The sequence below is a fragment of the Dermacentor albipictus genome, chromosome 2 (genome assembly GCF_038994185.2).
Source record: "Dermacentor albipictus isolate Rhodes 1998 colony chromosome 2, USDA_Dalb.pri_finalv2, whole genome shotgun sequence".
NCBI lineage: Eukaryota > Metazoa > Arthropoda > Arachnida > Ixodida > Ixodidae > Dermacentor > Dermacentor albipictus.
Window position 1 is genome coordinate 71,171,177 of NC_091822.1, and position 21,828 is coordinate 71,193,004.

The 21,828-nt window shown below is 44.9% G+C and overlaps 1 protein-coding gene across 5 annotated transcripts in view; it reads left to right on the plus strand.

Annotated features, from left to right (window-relative positions):
* Positions 1 to 19,974, plus strand: part of LOC135908242 (monocarboxylate transporter 14-like) — a 61,979-nt gene extending 42,005 nt beyond the window's left edge. For all 5 annotated transcript variants that reach the window (XM_070532910.1, XM_065440000.1, XM_065439997.1 and 2 more), the window contains 2 exons: positions 12,971 to 13,972; positions 19,627 to 19,974. In XM_070532910.1, the coding sequence (XP_070389011.1) occupies positions 12,971 to 13,972; positions 19,627 to 19,775 (1,151 nt within the window). In that variant the 3' untranslated portion in view covers positions 19,776 to 19,974. The remainder of the gene's footprint in view (positions 1 to 12,970; positions 13,973 to 19,626) is intronic.
* The last annotated feature ends 1,854 nt before the right edge of the window (positions 19,975 to 21,828 follow it).

A 21,828-nucleotide genomic window follows, 5' to 3' on the forward strand; every position in this document is an offset into this window, starting at 1 on the left:
TCCACAAGAGAACTTCTCATTTTCAATGCATCGCCATGAGCAAAAGTCCTCTCGTTGCCGTCGAAACGTCTCGAATTTTTATCTCCCGCCTTCCCCTTGTTCTCCCAACTCATATTGAAGCGTTTTATAAACCCAAATGCATGCCTTGCAGCATCCCGGTGAACATAAAGTTAAGGTTGAGGAGATAATCAGCTCAGATCTCGCATATGCCCCCAGCTATCTTTGAAGATGGCAGATTTCTCTTACAGCATTATTTTAAATGTCGATTATGCTATTCCTACTTAAGTAGAGGTTTTATTTGTGCTTTAAGCTCATCACTGACACCTGAACTGAACGCAGTTTAGGAGATAACCCAATCTACAGAAGAAGTAGTTTCGGAGTTTAGATGGCTGAATCCTGTAGACCAAATAAAGCGTCCCACTTTTTGAGAAATCACAAATTAGACCACTGAGTGATAAGAGGAGCTCACCACCAAAATAGAGATGCCACAAGACGTTTTTTTTTTTGACACCGTCAAGGTGAAGGCGACGGATTCTTTTACAATTGCAATCGGATCCGACGAACTGAGCGTTACGTACACGTAAGTTTAGTTACAGCAGTTTCGTGACAGGCAAATATATGATCTTCGCTGCTTCTCGCCTTCCTGTCATTGCGGAAGACGCAGACAAAAAATAATGATTAACCTCGTCGCTATTTCAGCAGACAAGCCGTCCAACTAAGTTATGCACAGAGAAGAGCACATGAAGTTTCCAACGTACAGGAAGATATATATATATATATATATATATATATATATATATATATATATATATATATATATATATATATATGTAAGTATGTATGTATGTATATATATATATATATATATATATATATATATATATATATGTTGAGTGTTTCCACAATCACAGCCAAATTAAAAAGAAATTCCCATGGCAGATGGCACAATTCTAGTGCATGAGCTGGTCTACTTGAAGAGGCGGACATCCCTTGCGCAACATAATTTAAATGCATAATCAGCTAATTGACAAAATGCACCAATAAATAATTGGTCATATTGCAATTTATAAATTCTAGCCACGGAGTCCGTGAGTTAGATCCTCATTGACGGAATTCATAAGATGACACCAGTTTTGAGATTACCTGTTTCGCTGGAGATCAGTGAGCTATTGTTTCTGTGAACATTATAATAAAAGGGGCTGCAGAAAATAGTGCTCGTGGCATAAATGTTACAAAAGAAGCTTCAGAATATATTTGCGATGTTAAAGTTAAGTTACAGGAGGAAGCACTCAGTTATTTCATTTGGTTGCATAGTGTCTTTCTTCAGTTTTTTTTATTTTCTTGGCACCCTTTCCTTTTTGGTTTATTTATATTTGTATTTAACTTTAGTGATTTTCTTTCTCGTGTGCCATCTTCTGCCGCTCTTTATATTATCACTTTCAGAGAGACGATAGCTCACTAACTTTCAGCGTAACAAGCCATCCCTGCCCCCATCCCCCCTACCATCGTCCAGGCCCCATTCAAGAAAAAACAAACGCACGACCGACTGACACTGTGCCGTGTCACCGGCCGTGTTAATGGCATTCCTTTCCTTTTAAGTCTACGCCCTCTCCGATAACGCACTTTCGGTCGTTGCCTCACCTACCCGTCTTACCCCCTCTCCCCTTTGGAGAACCCTCCCTATATATACTGTGCCGAGGAAAGCATATGTCGCCTTGAAAACGACAGGCCTACTTGTCGAAACGTATGCTTCCGCTTTTACCTTGTTCTCGTTTCGCTTGCCAAGGTAGCCCATGAGCATGGAGGCCCGACGATGACTTGATGATGTTAGTGGAATGACGTTGGGATGAGAACGACAAAGGCTGTATGACGATGATGACATGACGACAATGGTATAATGATGTAGCAACAGCGTTGCGACGAAGACATGAGGAGACCGACACGACCACACGCGACACACATACGACACCACAAGGACGACGATCGCAGGACCAAGACGGCATAGCGACGACATTATGAAAACCTATGCATGATAGCGTCTGTGTGGCAATGACACAATGGCAATGGTCATATGACAACATTGGCATAATCACTACCGAATGACGAAAACCATGATTCGGATAGAATGACGAACAACGAGTGACGTGATGGATCGACGAACGGGATATGACGACGATGGCATGACCAGAATCGGATGTTAATGTTACAATCATGGCACTAGATAGACCCCGACGTCGTGCCAACGACGGTGAGACAACGAATGCATGACGATGATTGTATGATGCGGACGCCGTGACGATGCTGGCGTTACAATGGCATGAGAACAAGGAATGACGACGAGTGTAGGATGACAATGGTGAGACGCTGACTATCAAAAAACCTGTATGACGACGATGGCGTCACGAGGACGGCATGACGAGTGTGGTCTGATGAAGCTGGAGTAGCATAAATGTCATGACTAAAAGCGTATTATCACGCGGGTCTCAATGGATGCCTGATAGCGACTGTCTGACAAAGGCAGCTGGACAAGGGTTGTTCATCTTGATTGAACGACGACAGTATGATTACAATGCAGTGACAAAGAATGATTGAGGGCGATGGAGAGATGAAGGTTGTATGACGACAATGGGATAAGGTTACCGAGGTAATGAGAATGACAAAACGACAGCGCGACGACGAATGCTCCACCACGACATGCTCTAGACGACGGCGTCATGACGGTGGAATGACCAGAGTACGACGACAAAGCTGGAATGACGACAATGTAAGGAGCACGAGGCCATCAGGATCCTGAACGCGTACACATGGCCCATGATATCACACAAGGTGCACCCCTAAGTCTTAGTAGAAAGCGTGTCGACGACGAAAGTGATATCACGACGCATGACTAAAGTCAGATCATGAAGCTGAAGTGACGATGGTTGAATGACTACGAGGGCATCATCATCAATGATGGCTTATGACGACGACGCCATGACGACAATGACGCTATGGCGACTGCATGATGAGCCTCCCATAGCAAAGCTGGAATGACGTTGATGAAATGAAGGCAACGGCATTACGACCGCGAGCGCATACGTAGTGCCCCAAGTTATTTCAAGTATTTATTTGCATCGATACATGTACAGATGACAGGAGTGCAGACAAAACGCCAAATGAATTCAGCTTGACGGGGTTTGTACCCCCTACAAAAATGGCACTGTGCAAATTAAAGAGGACACAAACATACAATAACGCATACACGAGAAAAAAAGTGAACATTAGTGAACATTGTATAACAGAAATGCATACGGGTAGAAAAATCAACAATAGAATGCTGCAAGAAATTGTATTACAGAAAGCGAATAGTATGAAATGACCAATAATTCAGCCTTGAAATTCACATCTGTGAATAATAAGTTATTGACAAGCAGAGAAAAGTGGTTAAGCATTCATGGCGACCGTGTATACCAGAGCAAAAAAAATATTACACACCTAAGGCCGATGGGTCGTGGTGCATGAGAATTACGGCACGACAAAAGTACGACATAACGAAGCTGGAATGACACAATGTGAAGGCCAGGACAGCACAACGACAAGGAGCACATCGCTAGTTGCCCAAGCAGGTAGGCAACTTGGGGCACACAGTCGGCGTAAGAGGATAGATAGATAGATAGATAGATAGATAGATAGATAGATAGATAGATAGATAGATAGATAGATAGATAGATAGATAGATAGATAGATAGATAGATAGATAGATAGATAGATAGATAGAAAACGGCTGAAGTAGGCAAAGAGTGCTATTAGCATTAAAAACAAACAAGTAAATTACCGTTTTGAGATGGGCGCTTACGCGGCCACCCTCCCCCCCCCTCCACTTCCACGCGTAAGGGCGTCATCCGAGGTGTCTCCCTTACCGACGGGCCCGCAGCGGTCGACAAAAAACTCTACAACCCGAAAAATCCCACGGCTCTGGGCGTCGAAAGAATCAAGAATACTGGCACCATGGTGGTCCTGTTCGAGGGGTACCGGGTGCCAAATTTTGTCACAGGCACAATGGCGGCACAAGGCGTCACTATCGTCAGGTGGACTCCGACTTCTGCTCTTCGCCCAACGACGCCATCTGGTGAGGATGCGGGGAAGCAAACCTCGACACTCAGCATAGGTGCGATCCCAAATGCAAGTTGCGTTGAGGCGACCACCTTACCGCCGCCATGGAGTGCAAGCGAAGATTTCAGACGCCGTATCCCGTTCGAAGAACATTTTCGTTCACAAGGGCGCCAATATGTAGGCGGCTGTTTCATGAGCTACAAGACACACGTGTCACAATATTCATGTCATGACCTATCATTGATGTTCGTCAGACACTCTAGTCATACAATGCCAAATTTGGTACACACCAAGTCAACGAAACGACCAAAAGGCTAAGATGTAGGCAGTTAGATAGATAGATAGATAGATAGATAGATAGATAGATAGATAGATAGATAGATAGATAGATAGATAGATAGATAGATAGATAGATAGATAGATAGATAGATAGATAGATAGATAGATAGATAGATAGATAGATAGATAATGTAAAAGTGGCAAACGTTTGCCAAGAAATGCAACGCATTTAAATTCATGGGCCATATGAATTTTTCATTGTTAGAGCGTGATAGAGAACCCTGTTTTGGTGATGTTGCAGGAAGACGCACAATTTTCCATATATGCGACCGAACTTTTGTGGAAGAAGCGGTTCGCAAAAGGAACCTACCTCAGAGAATGCATCTCCCTAATACGACGCCGAATCGTCTATATATTATTTGCCTTCCTAAGTACGAAATTGTAGCGGCACCATCACAATCGCCATCGTTAAGTGCACCAAGTCAATTTCGCTTGCAAAGTTCTATGTGCGCATAAATACAGTATTCATATTCTTGACGCACACGTTTCACCATACGGACGAGTACAATGTGCCGTCAGCGCATTGAAAAATGATAGTGGAGGGTCACCTGGACAGGCCCTTGCATTGATTGTGGTCGCTGCATGAATTTCGTTATCAACTAGGCATAGCCCGCTGTTCCAAAGTTACTGTGAGAGGGCAAGTTATATCGGGCAAGTCGCTGTGAGGGCAAGTTGCTGTGAGAAGCAAGACTCACGTCGTTTAGAGCACCAGCTTAAAGGAGAGACGCAAAAGACATCGCGCATCTGCCACAACGAGACATTTCCTAGCTTAGTGCCGAAGGAAATAAGAAAATAATAGAAACCACGGCTTTGGCTATTAGTAAGCTATTGCGCTTGAACTCAGGGTATAACACGGTAGTTGGAGCAAACGCTTAGGGTCCTACAAGAAGGAATCAAATCGAAATGTTGGGAAGGTAGCAGTATGGACGATAGGGTGAACAAAGATAGTTGATATTGTTATCAAGATTATTTGGGAAGAAATGAAGTTGAGCACATCAAAAGGACATATTTCTTGAGTATGGTTGTCGGCATCAGGAATGCTACTCTGTACAGGAAATAAGCTTATTGGGTGAAAAAGAGCGTTAGAAGGTAGACGACCAGTCAAAAGGTAGTCAATAAATACAAAAGCATCAGAGATGGACCTGTCACAACTGGCCGTGAGCCAAGGTCTGTCTGTGTTGCCCAGGAATCCCAGTTGAAAATGACAACAGAGGTTGTGTTCAGTACTACAGAAATTTCTGTTGTACAACAGGATTTTTCTGTAGTAACTACAGATTCCTGATGGAGCGACAGACTTTTCTGATGTACAACAGACATTTGTTGTTGCTACTACAGAAGTACAGTCTGTCGTATGTCTGTTGTTACAACAGAAAGCTGAAGCTCTACAACAGATTTTTGTAGTACTACAGAAAAAATTGTCATCACTACAGGCACCCTGTTGTCCCAACAGAAATGTTCCTGAAGTAACCCGAAAAACTTCTGTAGTGCTACAGAGAGCTGTTGAAATACTACAGAAACCTATTGTGGCAACAGGCCCCCAATTGTCACAACAGAAGTGTTCCTGAAGTAATGCGACCAACTTCTGTTTATACTACAGAAAAATGTTGTACGACAGAAGCCTATCATTGCAACAGGCCCCCAGTTGTCATAACAGAAGTGTTCCTGAAGTAATGGACAAACTTCTGTTGTACTACAGAGAACTGTTCCACAACGGAAACCTATCGCCGCAACATGTACCCAATGATGACAACAGAAGTGCACTGAAATTGTGTGATGCGACAAGCTTCTGTAGTGCCTTGTTGAAAAAGACAAAAGGAATTCCTGTCGCAACTACAGAAATTCTGTTGTACGACAGAAATTGTTGACATTTCTTAATTGGGAGACATTTCTGACATTACGACAGAAATTCTGATTTCGCAACAGAAGCATTCTGTCGCGACAACAAGAGTTCTGAAGTCGGAACAACAGCTTTATATCCTGACAGCGACTCCGACGTTACGACACCAATTCTGACGTCGCAGCAGAAACATTCGGTCGCGACGGCCAAGAGTTCCGTAGTCGCAACAGAAGCGCTTTCCGTCGCGGTCCTTTAAAATTGTATGTTTTCGCATCGGTGGTGTACACTGTACTTTTCTCTTGCGCGGTATTCAATCGCGCTGCTCTGAAGCCGGCAATGCTGATGGCACCGACACCGGTAATAAAGTCGACGTGGCGAATAGTTATAATTGTGCCGTGACGACGCGGCACCAGCAACGCCCTACCGGCCTCCTCAAAATCGGCCGCTGATCAAAATCATACCATCTGCGGGAATGGCTGCGTATCCGTTTTTTTTTTGGTAAGATGTGGCACACAGGCCTGTGGACTTACATGTGCTGTTACACTGACACATTAGTTAATTTCCCAGGAATATTTCACAAGCTTATGCGAAGCGGAAAAGAACATTTTGGTTGTTCCACAAAGTTGCGTGAAAAGCTGTCTCGCTCGGGTCTCATTAATCTGGTACAGTGCTGCCGTGAGAAGCCAGTATGCTGTCAGAAAGAACTCTCATCCACGAATGTTCATGTAGCTATTTTGCATTTAACACACGAATTATATGCGCGCTCAAAAGTGTAAAGAACGAGAGACAACTGTCGAAACTAGCAGTAATAACCCTAAAAGTGAACGTTGTCTATTTCTAGGATATCGTACATCAAAATCGATGTTCTAGCACTGCAAGATGTACCTGTCGATGGCACGAACACTCTTGCTCTTCTAGAGATGCGGCACTTGACGCGGTGGAGTGATAGCGGATTTTGGCTCTCAAAATGCAAATGTAAACATCAACGCATCGGCACGTCGTACTGTTCACATGGCCGAAACGTACACTCGAAAAGCATGTCAGGGGTGGTGAGAAGAAGAAGAAGCCGTGTGGAACGGCTGTGCTCTAAAATGCTCTCTGCTGGAAACAGCGTATCGGCCCCAGGCCGAGGATCGTCGACCCCGTTTTTGAATGAAGATGCAAGCTACAAAGTTGTCCTCCCGCGTCTACCAACCGGTAACGATGTTTTGAACTCTGTTTTCCTTCATGCGGACTTGAGTGGCAGACCATACCGTGCTCCCGACTTCCGAGACGCTCTGCTTGAGGTAGTGAATACTTCAGATATTGTAGGTGTCGGACAGTATCAAATGAGCCATGTATGGATGGTTACTTGCGCTAGTAGTGCGGCAAAACAGACCCTCGTCGCCTGTGGTGAGCTCCGTGTCAAAGGGCTGAAGTGCATGGTGATAGATCCGGAGACTAGAAACATCAAGCTTAAATTACTATGGCTTCCACCTCACCTTGAACCATGACGCGTTGAGGAAGCGTTCCAGGCCTATGGTCAGGTGAAGTCGGTGGAGAGAGAAGCATGGAGATGCACTGGCATGGAACAGTGGGTGACAACAAACCGGGAGGTTTCCTTGGTGCTCAAGGACACTATCACCGTAACCTCAATACCGCACATTATGTCCATTTATGGACACCAGTGCCTCGTACTTATCCCCGGTAGGCCTCCTCTGTGCCTTCGTTGCAAGCGCGTGGGACACGTTCGACGACAATGCAGAACACCGAGATGCTTACAGTGCCATCGATTTGGTCACTCAGCGGACGCCTGCGTGTCCACCTACGCCAATAAGCTTCGTTCTGGGCAATATAGCGCAGACGAAGCCACAACTGGACCACCTCATGGATTCTACAGAGGTAGTAGATGCCACCGGAGAGACTACAGGTGGCATTAGGGACGAGGACCAGGAGACCTTGAAGCCAATTCCAACCAGTCATAACAGCTCAAGTAAGACTAGCGAAGCTTCCGGCGAGGATGACTCAGTTTGCCTACCTGGCCTAGCAAGCCTTAAAGAAAAGCCCCCTGATGACAAGGAAGAAGAGGAAGAGGCGATGGACATCAGCAAGGCCAGGAAACGTCCGGCACCATGCAATGACGAAGCAACAGAATGTCCACTACCGGCGCCCGAGAAAGTGTCTCCTAGTGCTCAGCAAACTCCCTCTCCTGGTGATAATGTGCCCCGCCGGTTATATCAGCGTAGTCAGGAGAGTGGCACAAAGAAGCCCAAAGGGAGCAAGACCACAGATTTACCTGTGGCCAAGGGCAATGAAATACAAAAGCTTTAGGTGAGCAAAATGGCTACCGCCTTCACCCTCCCTTTATGTGTAGCGACACTCAACGTACGTGGGCTGAGGAATATAAGGCGTCAGCGGCAGTTACTACACGTGCTTAGGCAGCATGAAGTTGATGTTGGTGCAGTGCAAGAGACAAAGATATCGTCTGCTGGTGATGTCAACCTTGCGCTGCAAACTTTTCAACCTGATTACGAGGTGTGTATTAGCCAAGCATGTGGTGCTTCCGCTGGATGCTTTTTGTTAGTCAGAAAGCAGTTAAATCATTCTTCATTGTCGCTGCGTGTTGATGGGGAAGGCCGCCTTATATGCTGTGACCTCTCTTTTCATTCCCGTAATTGGCGATTCGTTTGCGTTTATGCTCCCTCAAAAGTGAGTGAGAGGAAGGCTTTCTTCCTCTCACTTGCTCCGCTCCTAGATACTGACAGAGATTTGGTACTGTTGGGAGACTTCAACTGTGTTTGTCATTCAAGAGACCACTCATACCTAACTAATCGTTATGATGCAAGTGCTGCTTCCCTGCATCAGTTAACGGAAGATCACAATCTAATAGACGTGGGCGCCTACACCCCATCTTGGGTGCGGTTCACGCACTTTCAAGGCGTCTCCCATGCTCGACTTGATCGTGTGTATGTTTCGACGAGTCTCTGGTCTAACATTCACAACTACGCCGTGAAGCCTGTATTTTTCACAGACCACTGTTTAGTAGCTGTTTCATGGGGTCCCCGAAAATTCGGCAGGTTTGCTCCAAACTGGGAACTGTGGAAACTTAATGCACAACTTTTGCGAGAGGAAAGTTTTGTAAACAAAGTGAAAGAATTATGGCTAGAAATAACACAATGTCAACAGCTTCCTTTGTTTGCTCGATGGGAAATGTTCAAAAATAGAGTAAAAAATGAGGCGATTGCCATTTCATGTGAGCTGTCTCAAAGAAAAAAAGCTGAAAAGCATTACCTTCATGATCTACTTCACAAGCTGCACGCTTTCGAAAGCCAGGAACCAGGGTTGTATAGCGATGAAATAAACATAGTTCGCGCACAAGTACAGAAATATGAGACGGAAGTGTACAATGGAGCAATGGTTCGTTCACGCACAACTCGCTTCACAGAGGAACAGCCCACAAAAAGGGCTCTCGGTGATGAGAAGCGATACGCGCTTTCTAAGCAAATATTAGAAATTGAGTCTGGTGGGTCTATATACACAGACACGCCCCAAATAATAAGCCTATTTGAAGCTCACTATAAAGATCTTTTCGCTGCAGTTAAGCCTCAGAATGGATACGAAGAAAACGCTGATCAGTTTATTTCGCTTATGCCACACTTAGAAGAAGATGATCGACTCAGCGTTGATGCGCCAATAACTCGAGAAGAAATTAATTTTGCCGTTGAAACGCTGCAGAGGAACAAGACGCCTGTTCCTGATGGCCTTAGTGCTGAATTTTATATAAAATTTCAGGAATTCCTGTGTCCTTTTCTGCAGCAACTTTTCGAGGAAGCCTATCAATATGGTGAGCTTCCTCCATCTTTCTATCAGGGCCACACAACCTTAATACCAAAAAGCACTGATGATGAAACAATAAAGAGAGTAAACGGTTATAGGCCGATATCATTATGTAACGTGGATTACAAAATATTTGCAAAAATACTGACAAATAGATTGCAGACAGTCATTACTAAATTAGTAGGTGATCATCAAACATGCGGAATTCGAGGCCGCTCTATACAGACAAATGTTCATATCGCACGTTCAGTTCTTGAGTGCCTTGGGGGTAGTACGGATCAAATAGCTCTTCTCCAGATTGACCCCGCCAAAGCCTTTGATAAGGTTCAACACGAATTTTTATTCCAACTACTGCGACATCTTCAGTTAGGGGATGTATTATACAATGGTATAACACTTTGTTATAAACACTGCACTACAAAGTTAATTGTGAATCGTACCCTCTCAGATATAATACAACTACAGTCATCCGTTCGTCAAGGTTGTCCGCTCTCGCCGTTACTCTTCGCCATATACTTAGAACCGCTTTGCTTAAGCGTGCTTTGTGACTCGAGCATTAAAGGATATATGTATGCCGATGAGGAAATTAAAGTGCTAGCTTATGCAGATGACATTGCCTTCTTTTGCGTCGATAAGCCAAGCATTACCAAGGCAATAAACGCTACCCTGCGTTTCTGTGAGACTGCAGGAGCTACTGTAAATTTTGACAAAAGTAGAGGCTTTTGGCTAGGCATGTGGGCGCTCACTCCCTCTGTATTCGCGAATATTCATTGGAATCAGTCTCCGTTGCGATATCTTGGAGTACCTCTCGATAACTTCCGTAATAGTGGACCTCATTGGGCGTCCACGATAACCACTATCCGTAGAAAGGTGACAACCTGGCAAGGACGTGATCACTCCATTCTTGCGAGAGCTAAGGCATGCAATACATTTCTCGCTTCTAAGCTTCTTTATGTTCTGCAGGTCTTGCACTGCTCACGTGTCCATGTCCAGGCATTTCATAGAATATTTGCATGTTTTATTTGGCATTCATCATGGGAAGCCATGAGAAGGGATAACCTTTTTCTCCTGCTTGAAAAGGGAGGCCTGGGTCTTGTGCATTTGTTTGTGCGACAATTGGTCATGCGCTTATTTTACCTTAAAAATGTCCGTCATCCATTCCTTCTCGCAGTTAATCGAGCACGTCTTGCGTCACACCTCCCTTTTCTTTTTGTCACGACAAACGTTGCTCAAGAACTACCGTTATGGGGCTTCTTAAAGGAATTTGTCGACACTATTTCTTTCTTAAAAGCCAGATTCAACCTTGAATATTTGTTTACCGTTAATCGCACGTCGCTAAATGCAGCACTTATAGATAACCTTTTCCCTGAACCGCTGTACCGAAAGCCGTATCTGTCTCTATTTGGTCAAGATGTTCTTTGCCGTGTCCGTAGAATGTGGATTGCGCCAGCAGCAAAAACGTTTTTCTTTAAGCTGCACACCTCCACACTGCCAGTTAAAACGTGGCTTCAGGAAAAAGGACTCTATGTACCCTGGAATACAAATTGTAGGCTTTGCAATCAACCCGAGACAATAGAACATTGCTTTATACTTTGTTGTGACGCATTCCTTTTTTGGGACATTTTACAAAGAACTATCAAAAAAGACTTTCCTCTCACATGTTATGGTATCCGGTTCCTTCCTTTCAAAAAGACAGCCAGTAATACACCATATGATTTGTTTATGTTATTAGGACTTTATTCATTATGGAGAAGTCGAATGATCGACAGACATGCCGAGCCACCTCGCTCGACAAGGTCTATCTTCCGTGAAGAGACTGCTCAAGTCCGGAGTGTGGTGCTTACATATGATCCCGTCCCTGAATGGATTTCACACCTGGACGCTGGTGTTTGTTTGCTAGAATTTTGAACTGTCATTGGACTGTATACTTTCTGTGAATTTGTTTCTCTTGTATGATCATATGTGATGTAACTGTAGCGGTTTGACAGTAACGATAATCCCATGCAATAAAGAAAAAAAAAGTCAGGGGTGGTGCAGTGGTAAGATGCCGGGCTCGGAAGCGTGAGGTCGCATGTTCGAATCCTACGCGGGGACGTTTTTTTTACATTTTTTTACTTTTATGTTTTTCTTTTTTGTACTAACAAATTTACACAACCCTACGGACGTCTCTGTCAATTTTTAATTAAATATTGATCAAGAACTACACAACTTTCTACTACAGGACGTCACACTACAGACAACAGAACTACAGGCAACAGAACTACAGGCAACAGAACTACAGAAACAACGTCCCAAAATACGACAGACTCTTAAAATTTCCTGTTGTGTTTTTCAACTGGGATGTTAATTACGAATGGGTGGCTCTGCACCTAAGTCTTGTGAAGGTCCCGGTGAAAACCTTGCAAACAGAAGCCCTAAAGCATTCCCTTTCGTACGGGCATATTCGGGCGTACCCAAACGACATGCTTTACTGTTTCCAGCGTATTACAACTGCAGTGGCTGGGACATTCGGCTCGAAGAAGAAAATATGCATATATAATTGCCGTATGATATATGAGCCAAGCAGGGCATGCATAGAATAGATAAAAGCTGGTCTATTGGATGAAAAGAACGACACAAATAAGAGCCAAGAAAATGAGGATGGCAGAAAATTCGCTCATGAAAGAGATTAAGACGTAGCCGACGTAGAATGAAGTCTCCTTGGATTAATGGAGGTGGCTCATAGAGGCATTCGTCCTACAGGGGCGATAGGAGAAGCTAATAATAAAAGAAATATATGATGATTGCGAACGCAAGTCCTCTCTGCAAACGAGAGACATGCATTTAAAAAGAAACTGTATGCAAGACGTATCACAGCTAACTGTTTGCCACTTTACATCATTTCAGGGGCATCGTTCGGCGCCCTTACTATAGGAGCAGCGGTGTACGTCGTCTGCTATTTTGAAGAGTACCGAGGCTTCGCCACTGGTATCAAGTTCCTGGGCGTTTCGGTGTCAGGAATTATCGGACCTTCACTCCTGTCACACTTGGCGTCGGAACATGGTCCAAAAGGCTGCTTCCTTATTGTGGGAGCACTGACGCTGAACCTGATTCCCCTTACTTTTATGCTGCGATACGCCAAACCGGTCAGGTGGTCGCGTTGCAGACACAAGACGGCGTCGGGCGAAGCAATGAAGGATGCGCCCGCCACCTACGGGGCGACAGCGCAAACTCAAGACTCCAGTGCTAGTAATTATACTATACAACAGCCAGTGTTCGCACTTGACACTGAATTAGGGACGAGCAACGGTGAGGTCGGCCAAACTGCAGACAATATCGGTACCAAAAGTGCAGTGGATGTTGCGTCAAAGCCTTCGATGTGCTCTGCTACACCATCGGATAAACCTCTGGAACGGCACAGCACTCCCTTGGGTATTATCTCGCAAGTTATTGAGGTTTTGCGATCGCCATGCTTCTATATTCTCTTGGTGGCTATGGTCGCGTCAGACTTTACTCTTCCGCTCTTTGGTTCGACTATAGTTGACTATGCAGTGGACAAAGGCATAGCATTGAACGCCGCCGCGCAGCTCGTGACGTGCCAGTGTTCAGGAGGGTTCATCGGACGCCTCTTCATTCCTCTGATTACTGACAAGCTCGCGCACAGCCGTTGCGCCATCACAGCCCTCAGCCTGGCAGCATTGGCGCTGTGTTTCTGGGTTTTTCCCCACGTTGGCAGCTTCGCGGCCCTGGCGGTGGTCAGTTTCGTGACCGGTGTTCAGCAAGGTTACCTGAACGCCTTCAAGTCCGTCCTGGTAGCGGACTACCTGGGCGTGCACAGTGTTGCAGTGTCCTGGGGTCTCATGGGCGTGGCATTGCTACCGCTCGTATTCTGCGAACCTTCTATCGTGGGTAAGCAGGTGTTCAAATTTCCTATGTTTTCGCTTGTCCCTGCGCGGGTGGGAACAACAAAGCTACGAATAAGGATGTAGAGGGGATATGTCTAGCACTTTCGTTATTTGAATAATCAAACTTCAAGAATTTTTACATATACATTAATTATTACTCATTCAACATGACCTTTCTGATTTTATTTTAACAGGTAATTCTAGCAGGGTAGGAGCCACACGTGTCACAGGCTGCAACAACAACAACTGCAAGAAGTTGGTGGTAGAAGTAATACTCGCTGCTCCCTCATTCCTTTTGCAGTGATTTCCGGACGTTGCTTTTGTAGATTTTTTCGTGTCTGCAGCTGTATCTGCAGCGAAACTGAAGCCTTTGTAGCCAAATAAATGCAAGTAAAGAAGTTCCTCATCCTCATAAAGAAAGCTATTAGGGAAATTCCTGCATGGAATTGACATCGGTTTACGTTGGCTTTACGTTGCCGAAAACTAAGGCTTGGTAAATAATGCCATGCATTTTGTGAAGAAAAAAATAGCCATCGTCTTCTTTTGGTATTAAGAACCACCAGTGGATACTGTGAAGCTCTTATGAGGCACCGGTAACGTGAAGTGACTATAGGGTATGTGACATGTGGCAGGCTATTTGCAGGTTTGTGAGACGCTTTCCGGTGACTTAGTTTCCTCCATAGTCCCAACCCGGTCATTCTTTCAACATCGTAAAGGCCTGTTTGTTTGTGCTTCACGTTTAACATCTGCTACTCGCGATACCCGACGAGCATTTGTAAAAAGCGTTCGTCATTTTATTTAGTGCCTTTTTTCATTGCCGATGAGTAAGTTAAGGTTCTCCGTAGGTGCAAAAAGAAATGCGACAACTGTGGCTTTTGCATTCAGCGAGGGCACGTCACGCCTCGCTACGCCCACAAGCTGAAACGATCTCACACGCAGCAAGGGATGGATGACGTTGCAGGGTGTCTAACGAAAATGCCCATGTTCCAGTTCATACAAACAGATACACAAATTTTTCTATTTATGCTCAATTTTCATATTGGACAGAAAACACTGCTGTGTTTTGTAAAAAAACTTTTGAGGTCTTTTGAATCATCTGAAATTCCAGTCCCTAAATGAAACTTTATTTCCAAGTTTCGATAGAACAAGCTTTTTCTCTGAAATGAATTAAAATTAATTCAGATCTGCTAAGCAGTTGCCTCATTAAAAAATTTCGGCGCTTTACATGCATTTGAATACAGGAATTGGAGTTTCCCTGAGTTAAACGTTCCTGTTAAGTCAAAAAGGACGTCAATGCAGCCATCGTTCTAGAAACGTGGATGGTAAAATTGTACTAGACTTTGCACTAAAGCAATATAAAGATAAAGCTGCACAACTTTGCGAATTTCGGGGAAGGGGGGGGGGGGGGTTCGAGAGTGGGTAAGGAGCATAATTTGCTGCCTACTGGCTTTTGGCATATTGCTGGTATACTCGAATATCTAAACGCATATAATACTTGCGACGGTGCAGTCGGATCTGTGTTAGATACTGCGCTAATTATAAGGTATATATGGCTGCAATACACAGTACCCTAGAAGCGGCATCATTCTGCGTGTAGAAGTTACACTTGAGTCTAGCAAACAACTAATGAAGATGAAACTTACCACATTTTATTATAACAGCTACAATAATGCAAAGCAACTTCATGAACCTAATGCTGGTACCGTGACGGTAGCACCGTTGAAAGCTCTGATCACTGTGAAAGATTACAGTCGAGTTCATTGCTGTCGACAAACGCAGCTTTACCTTGGCTGCTTCTGTGACGAAATCATGTACTTTCTGATGGTCCATGACATACAAGCCGTTCAAAGCTTGCTTAGGTGGAGGCTTCTGGAGCGATTGATGCAGTTCACTTTAACCTGCATCATTGTCTTCACTGATAAACATAAATTTAATTTCAGGCTTATCAGTGATATTAGTGAAAAAGAGTGGATGGCCATTCAAGGCAAACATTTACGTGCTACCCTAAGAAGCCACAGCTGGCCCGACAGAAATAGCAACTATAACGTGTCGGCTAGCGCATGACGAGTGCGTCGACACAATGACGAAGACAATGCCATTACAAAAACAAGGGCATGATGGTTGTGGTATGACGATAATTGAACAACGACGGAACAAAGGCTTGCATGTCTTAGACCGGGAATCGTACTCGCAGAAAACACATTGTGCGCTATATTTTTCTCGGCTTCTTGCCGCAGTTAGCACTATGTTGTACGATGACATACGCATGCGCAATCTCCATGGTCAGCTCGCCGTGCGAAGTGGCTGCTACCTTAAAGGGTTTGTGGTACAGTTTGATAGCGTACTCGCTGATATACCTGCTGTCACAGTCACTTTACGCTAGTAATCGCAGTAGCAAGCTTTTAATGCGAAGGCATTATGTGTCCCATGAGACAGAAAATCCGGCGTGATCAAGCGATGATACCAGAAATGGCCGACAGAGCGAAGAGTAAGAAGACGTCAGAAATGCTCGGATTGACGCCAAATTTCTCAGGGAGGCTTCTGTAAATGAAGCAAATTAATGGCTTAGAAAATACAATTTGGTACATTAGGGTCTGTTCGACAAACGAACTTGGGAAACCGGCGCGAGAGACGGGCACGCTTCCTGGACGCAACGGAGGCTCCATGGTTCCGGCTGACTAAAGGTGTGTCTACTGCGTGCGTCATTGCCCGCGTCACGTGGCATACATCTGGCTACGGCGCTAGAGTGGATTGAAGTGAATTAAGGTTGGTACAAATTAGAGAAAGGGGGATTAAAAATACCGTTGGAACTTAGAAGAACTGGGTGCTTAAGATGAGACCTATGGATGTGGAAAAGAAATTACCGCAGTTTGCTTACATCATTCGCGTGTGCGTCATATAGTGATATAACGAAGCAAACACAATATGAGCTGGTACTTACTTGACGATAAGTTCTATATGATTGCAGTCTGGTGATTAATGAACGCAAAGAAAGGAAAGCGAACAGCGGGACGTAAGCCTGTTACCAGTTTGTAACACTTAAGAAATCTTTAATGGTGATGACTTAGATAAGTCATAATGCTTTCGCCTTTAAATCACGTAACGATACTTAAGTTACCGTAAATTTTTTTATTAGCGCCCGCTTATCAATGCCGCATGCATGCTCACTGTGATAATTGCCGACCGGTCTAGCGCCATGGATGATGTGAACATCCAGATAAAGTGATGGGAGCACTGTAGACAAGTGTGACTGTGTCTGTATTCGCGCGTTATGCGCCGTTTATGCGTGTTCTTCCTCGTGGGACGTATTTCAGCTCCGCGTGAACCGCTCGGTGATTTCTCTATTTGTGTGCGAGTGGCTGCCTTCATCAAGTAGGCAGAAAGAGTGAACATTGTGGGAAGCACTGATTTAATTAGGATTCCCTTATTTATGAGTGGGCGCTTCACGCCGTAGTTTGGTAGGTCCCGTACACTGAACTGTATTCCATCTAGAAAGCACTGGCTATGACAGTGGGCTTCTAGCGGTGATATCCGGGGTTCTATTTCTTGCCGCAGTAGCCGCTTTCTACTGGAGCCGGAATTAATGCTCGCGTACCTAAATCAAAGAATTCGACATCGTGTAAAGTATTTCTGAGCCCCCATTTACGATGTATCCTACACCCCATCTGTTGCTTTGAGGGTCTAAAGCCCGCAATTCCATGACATTCTCCTGACAGGCGTCATTCATGGTTAGCTCGCTTTCGTAACCTACTGTAGAGGCCTTGCGTTATCGAGGCGCATACTATACATATCGTTACCGCTGAAATTTTTCACTCAGTGAATGGTGTTTCATCGTGTTAACAGGTGGCAATCGCGCATTTCCAGATCATTTGTCCGAAGCCAGGTCACATCAGCATCTAAAGTGCATGCGTCTTAAATGCAGGTCAGAGCAAGTTATAGCTCACACCGACCTCTCTGCCTTTCTGTAAATAAATGACCCTGCCAGTTAGTCGGCTTGAGTATTGTGGATGCTTGAATAGCGAACTATGTCGGAGACGCTCCTTGTGCCACGAGAATAAGCGGCCTCTGATTAGCAACGTGTGGTGCAACTTAAATAGTCAAATGGGTCAGTAGGAAAAAAAAAGTTGAATGCAGAAACTCCACTTGTGTTGCCCAAGAACATACGCCCAAATTTAAAATGGACAATCCACAAACTTCAAGCGGGCCCACCCCAATATTCCAGTTGGCTTACCTCCAAATTTCATGTTGACATACGTAACCCATAATTTCAAATTCACCCAACCCGAAATTTCCGTTAGCCCACCCAGGCTATAAGCGTCCCAGTGCATCTTATAAGGAGCCCTTTGTATCGCTATGGGTATTCTGTGTTTATGCTTATTCTTTTGCGGTTTAAATTGTTTCTTATTGCTTTTAAAGATATCAGTCAACTGCATATACACTACTATAACGAATAAATCTGTTAACTTTGCAAGTTCCGCCTTCTTGTGCAGATGCAAGACGTGACACTTTTCGCGTGACAGGACTGGGCTGCTCGCTAAAGAATGCTAACGCATTAAAACCTGGGAGACGCTTAAGCTTCGCCTTTAAGAGTACGCGATACAATTAACGATCCCTGACTGCTTCTCACACTTCCCGTAAACTGCAGACTAGGCAACCGTAATCTCTACGGGGAAACGATGGCGGCGAACGCTATGCAAGAAAGCGAGCTTTCTGGTAATATTTCTTTTACAGCGAAGCTGTTACATTCTCTACGGTCGGCATTTTTCGTGTCCGCGTCAGTTAGAAAAAATGTGCGCCGATCCCGGCGGCAGTGCAGGCCAGGAGTAACCCCCCCCCCCCTTTCCCGGTAAGGTAGAGGCTTGAAATACCCAGCAAAGTGAAGCGAACAGTGCGCACATTCTTCGGAATCACCCGTCCAACATGCACTACAGCATGCGTTTCAATAAAGAACATGCGCAAAACAAGCATCTGAACCACGTCATTGATGATAAGGCACCCCTGATAAGAAATGCGAAGCACCCCGCATAACCTTGCCGGTAAAGATTACTGTTGTGCAGAACGGCAACTTGCGGATTGGGGAGTGACGTCCGTGAGGTCTCCAGTGTTTCATACATAAAAAAGCAGCCTAGCAACTGATTTCAGTGTTGTTGCAGCACTCATCTGGGAGTGCTGCAAAAAATTAGTACAAAAATGATCAATACTCCCATTACTGCCGTATATGAAAGTTACCATTACTAGCATTACCCTATTGCCCATAAAGCGTTGTATTTAACAGTTTTGTGGTGATTTGCAACAGCTTCGCTGGACATTCACATTCGCAAGTCCGGAACGTCCAATCCAAAGAAATGTTTTTTTCATTCCCCCGCCTGGCCTGCGCCGCTGCTGCGACGGATGGAAGAAACGTGCGCCCCGCACTAGGTTTGGTAGAAAGCACGCGGCGCGTGCCGCTCTGTGATTGGTAGAAACGTGGTACGCGGCGCGCTGTGATCGGCAGCTACTTTTCGCTCGCGGCCAACGCAGCATACTCCGTGCCGATTGCGCAACGGGGCTCTTAAATCTATCACCTTAAAAGCTGCCAATGGACAGAAGCTGGATTGCGAACATTTTGGCTCCGAGCGTGTTACAATTGTCTCAGCCTGCTCCTTCTGTCTCTCGCAGGTGCATTCCGTGACGTGAGGGGCTCGTACGACAATCTCTACCGAATGTGCGGTGCCATTGACCTGTTCGCCGCGCTCATGGTGTGTGCGCAGACCTTCACTGACGCCAGGAAGAGGAGAAGCAATGTGCAAACGCGCTCCTCGAACTAAGTTCACGACGAGCTATTTCTGCAAATGCCTCAACCAGATGGAGACTGCGGAGTCATAACAACATTTCCTTTTATCACCAGTCAAGAAACAATTCCAGAACAGCTGGAATGTGAACGACAAAGATGATATGTAAGCGGCTTTTAATCCTGATATGAACAGGACACTAGAAAGAAAAATAAATTGAAGATTTTTACTATTACTAATTTGCCCAATGATTATATATATATATATATATATATATATATATATATATATATATATATATATATATATATATTTGCTTTGGCAGAACAGATGCCAAAGCGACACTGGTGCTGACACAAACCGGCCACGGCGTCACGAGATCCTCATGACGTCTGGTCAGGGCGACGTAAGCTTCTGTGAATGTAAATCTGTCATATCCTATTCTACACGAAGGAAACATTGAACTTAGCAATTTAAGATAGCGTTTACATGACCACAATTTCCAAAGTACGAGAGGAGGAAGACGAATAAACGTTCATTTTCGAAACAGTACCCGGAGTAGTATGCCCCAATTTTAGTCTAGGTGGGTGATCTCCTTATTGTAGGAACCCTCTGGCCTTCACTGTCTCCATGGCCCTGGTAACGAGGCGTCGTTGGTGTTCTAGGTCCTCTGAGATGACCCCTACGCCTACATGAGGTCTTCGCTTTCTTTTCAGGCGTTACCGTTTTTCGGTCGAGAAGATGCGACTGTGGCTGGATGCCATGGACACTCGAGGATCAGGTGCACCAAGGTGTCCATTACGCCACACATTGGGCAGCGGTAACCTTGTAGCGTTGGATAAAGTCTGTGCATTAGTGTACCGTGGGTGTAAGTGTTACTCTGTAGTCTTCTGAATGCGGTACTTTCTCTTTTGTTGAGCTTTGGGTGAGGTGGTGCCCTGCGTTCCAGCCCGTGATGTTGAAGGATCGCTGAGTACGTGATGGGTACGGTCTCTGCCCCGCGGACGCAGACCGGGCATTTCGAGAGTAGGAAGGGTTAGCGCGGCAGATGTGACCTCAAGCCGCAGCGTGTGCCGCTTCATTCCCCTCCAGCCATTCGTGCCCAGCAGCACATGTCACGAAGGTGTAGGGGATCGGAGTGCTGCGGTACTTCGATATATTTAGTGCTTATGTCGACACAGGACCCTTAGCATATTTACCTACAGCTGCTTCAGAATCGGAAAAGGCGACAGCTGCGTCCATGGACGCGGTAATTTCTAGGCCCATTGCCGTCTGTTCTGCAGTGTCAGGGTTTTGTGCATGAACTGCGGCAGACGCTGGCTCTCTACCATGAAAATCTACGACGCTCAGGGCGTAAGCATTTCCTTGCGGGTATTTGGCTGCCTCAATGTATCTGGCGTTCGGATCCTGCCTGTGTCTTCACTGTTGAAGAATTCACAAGTAGAAAAATGTAACATTGAAATACTCAATTCCATCAATATCGCCCTGGGGCTACGAGACACGGCTTCGACTACGAAACTTCTCAAGATGGGCGCACACAACACCTTGCAATGACTAGCTGGAGCTCATAAAGCCAGTCAATTAGAACGACTCAAGCTCACGCCCACCGGAAGATCAGGGCTACAACGGCTGAGCTACGGTGAAAGCTTTATAGCCACCATGGACCGAAAAGACATAATTCCTCCAAACATCCGCGAAACAATGTGCATAGCACTTATTCCGTGTAACACGGCGCCCATGTGCAACAAGGAAAGAAAACAATCCCAAGTACGAGATAAATATAAATCTTGAAATCAATGACGCCATACGCAAGTGCTAATTATGAAATTTAGGTACGAAATTCACGAAATAAAACTTTGGCCATCATTTTCTCTTCTAGTAAACAATCTTTTACCATGTAATTCAGAAAAATATTGACTCTAAAGACTACCTTATCTGTGAAGACTGAATTAGTATTTCCCTGTAGCGACCGTTTAAGAATTAAAAATAATATGCAATGGGAAGTCGTTGTGTATATAGAAGAAAATAAACTTTACTAAACAGAGTGATCCCGACATTTTGATTGTGTCGGCCTCACGTGACGGCTCGA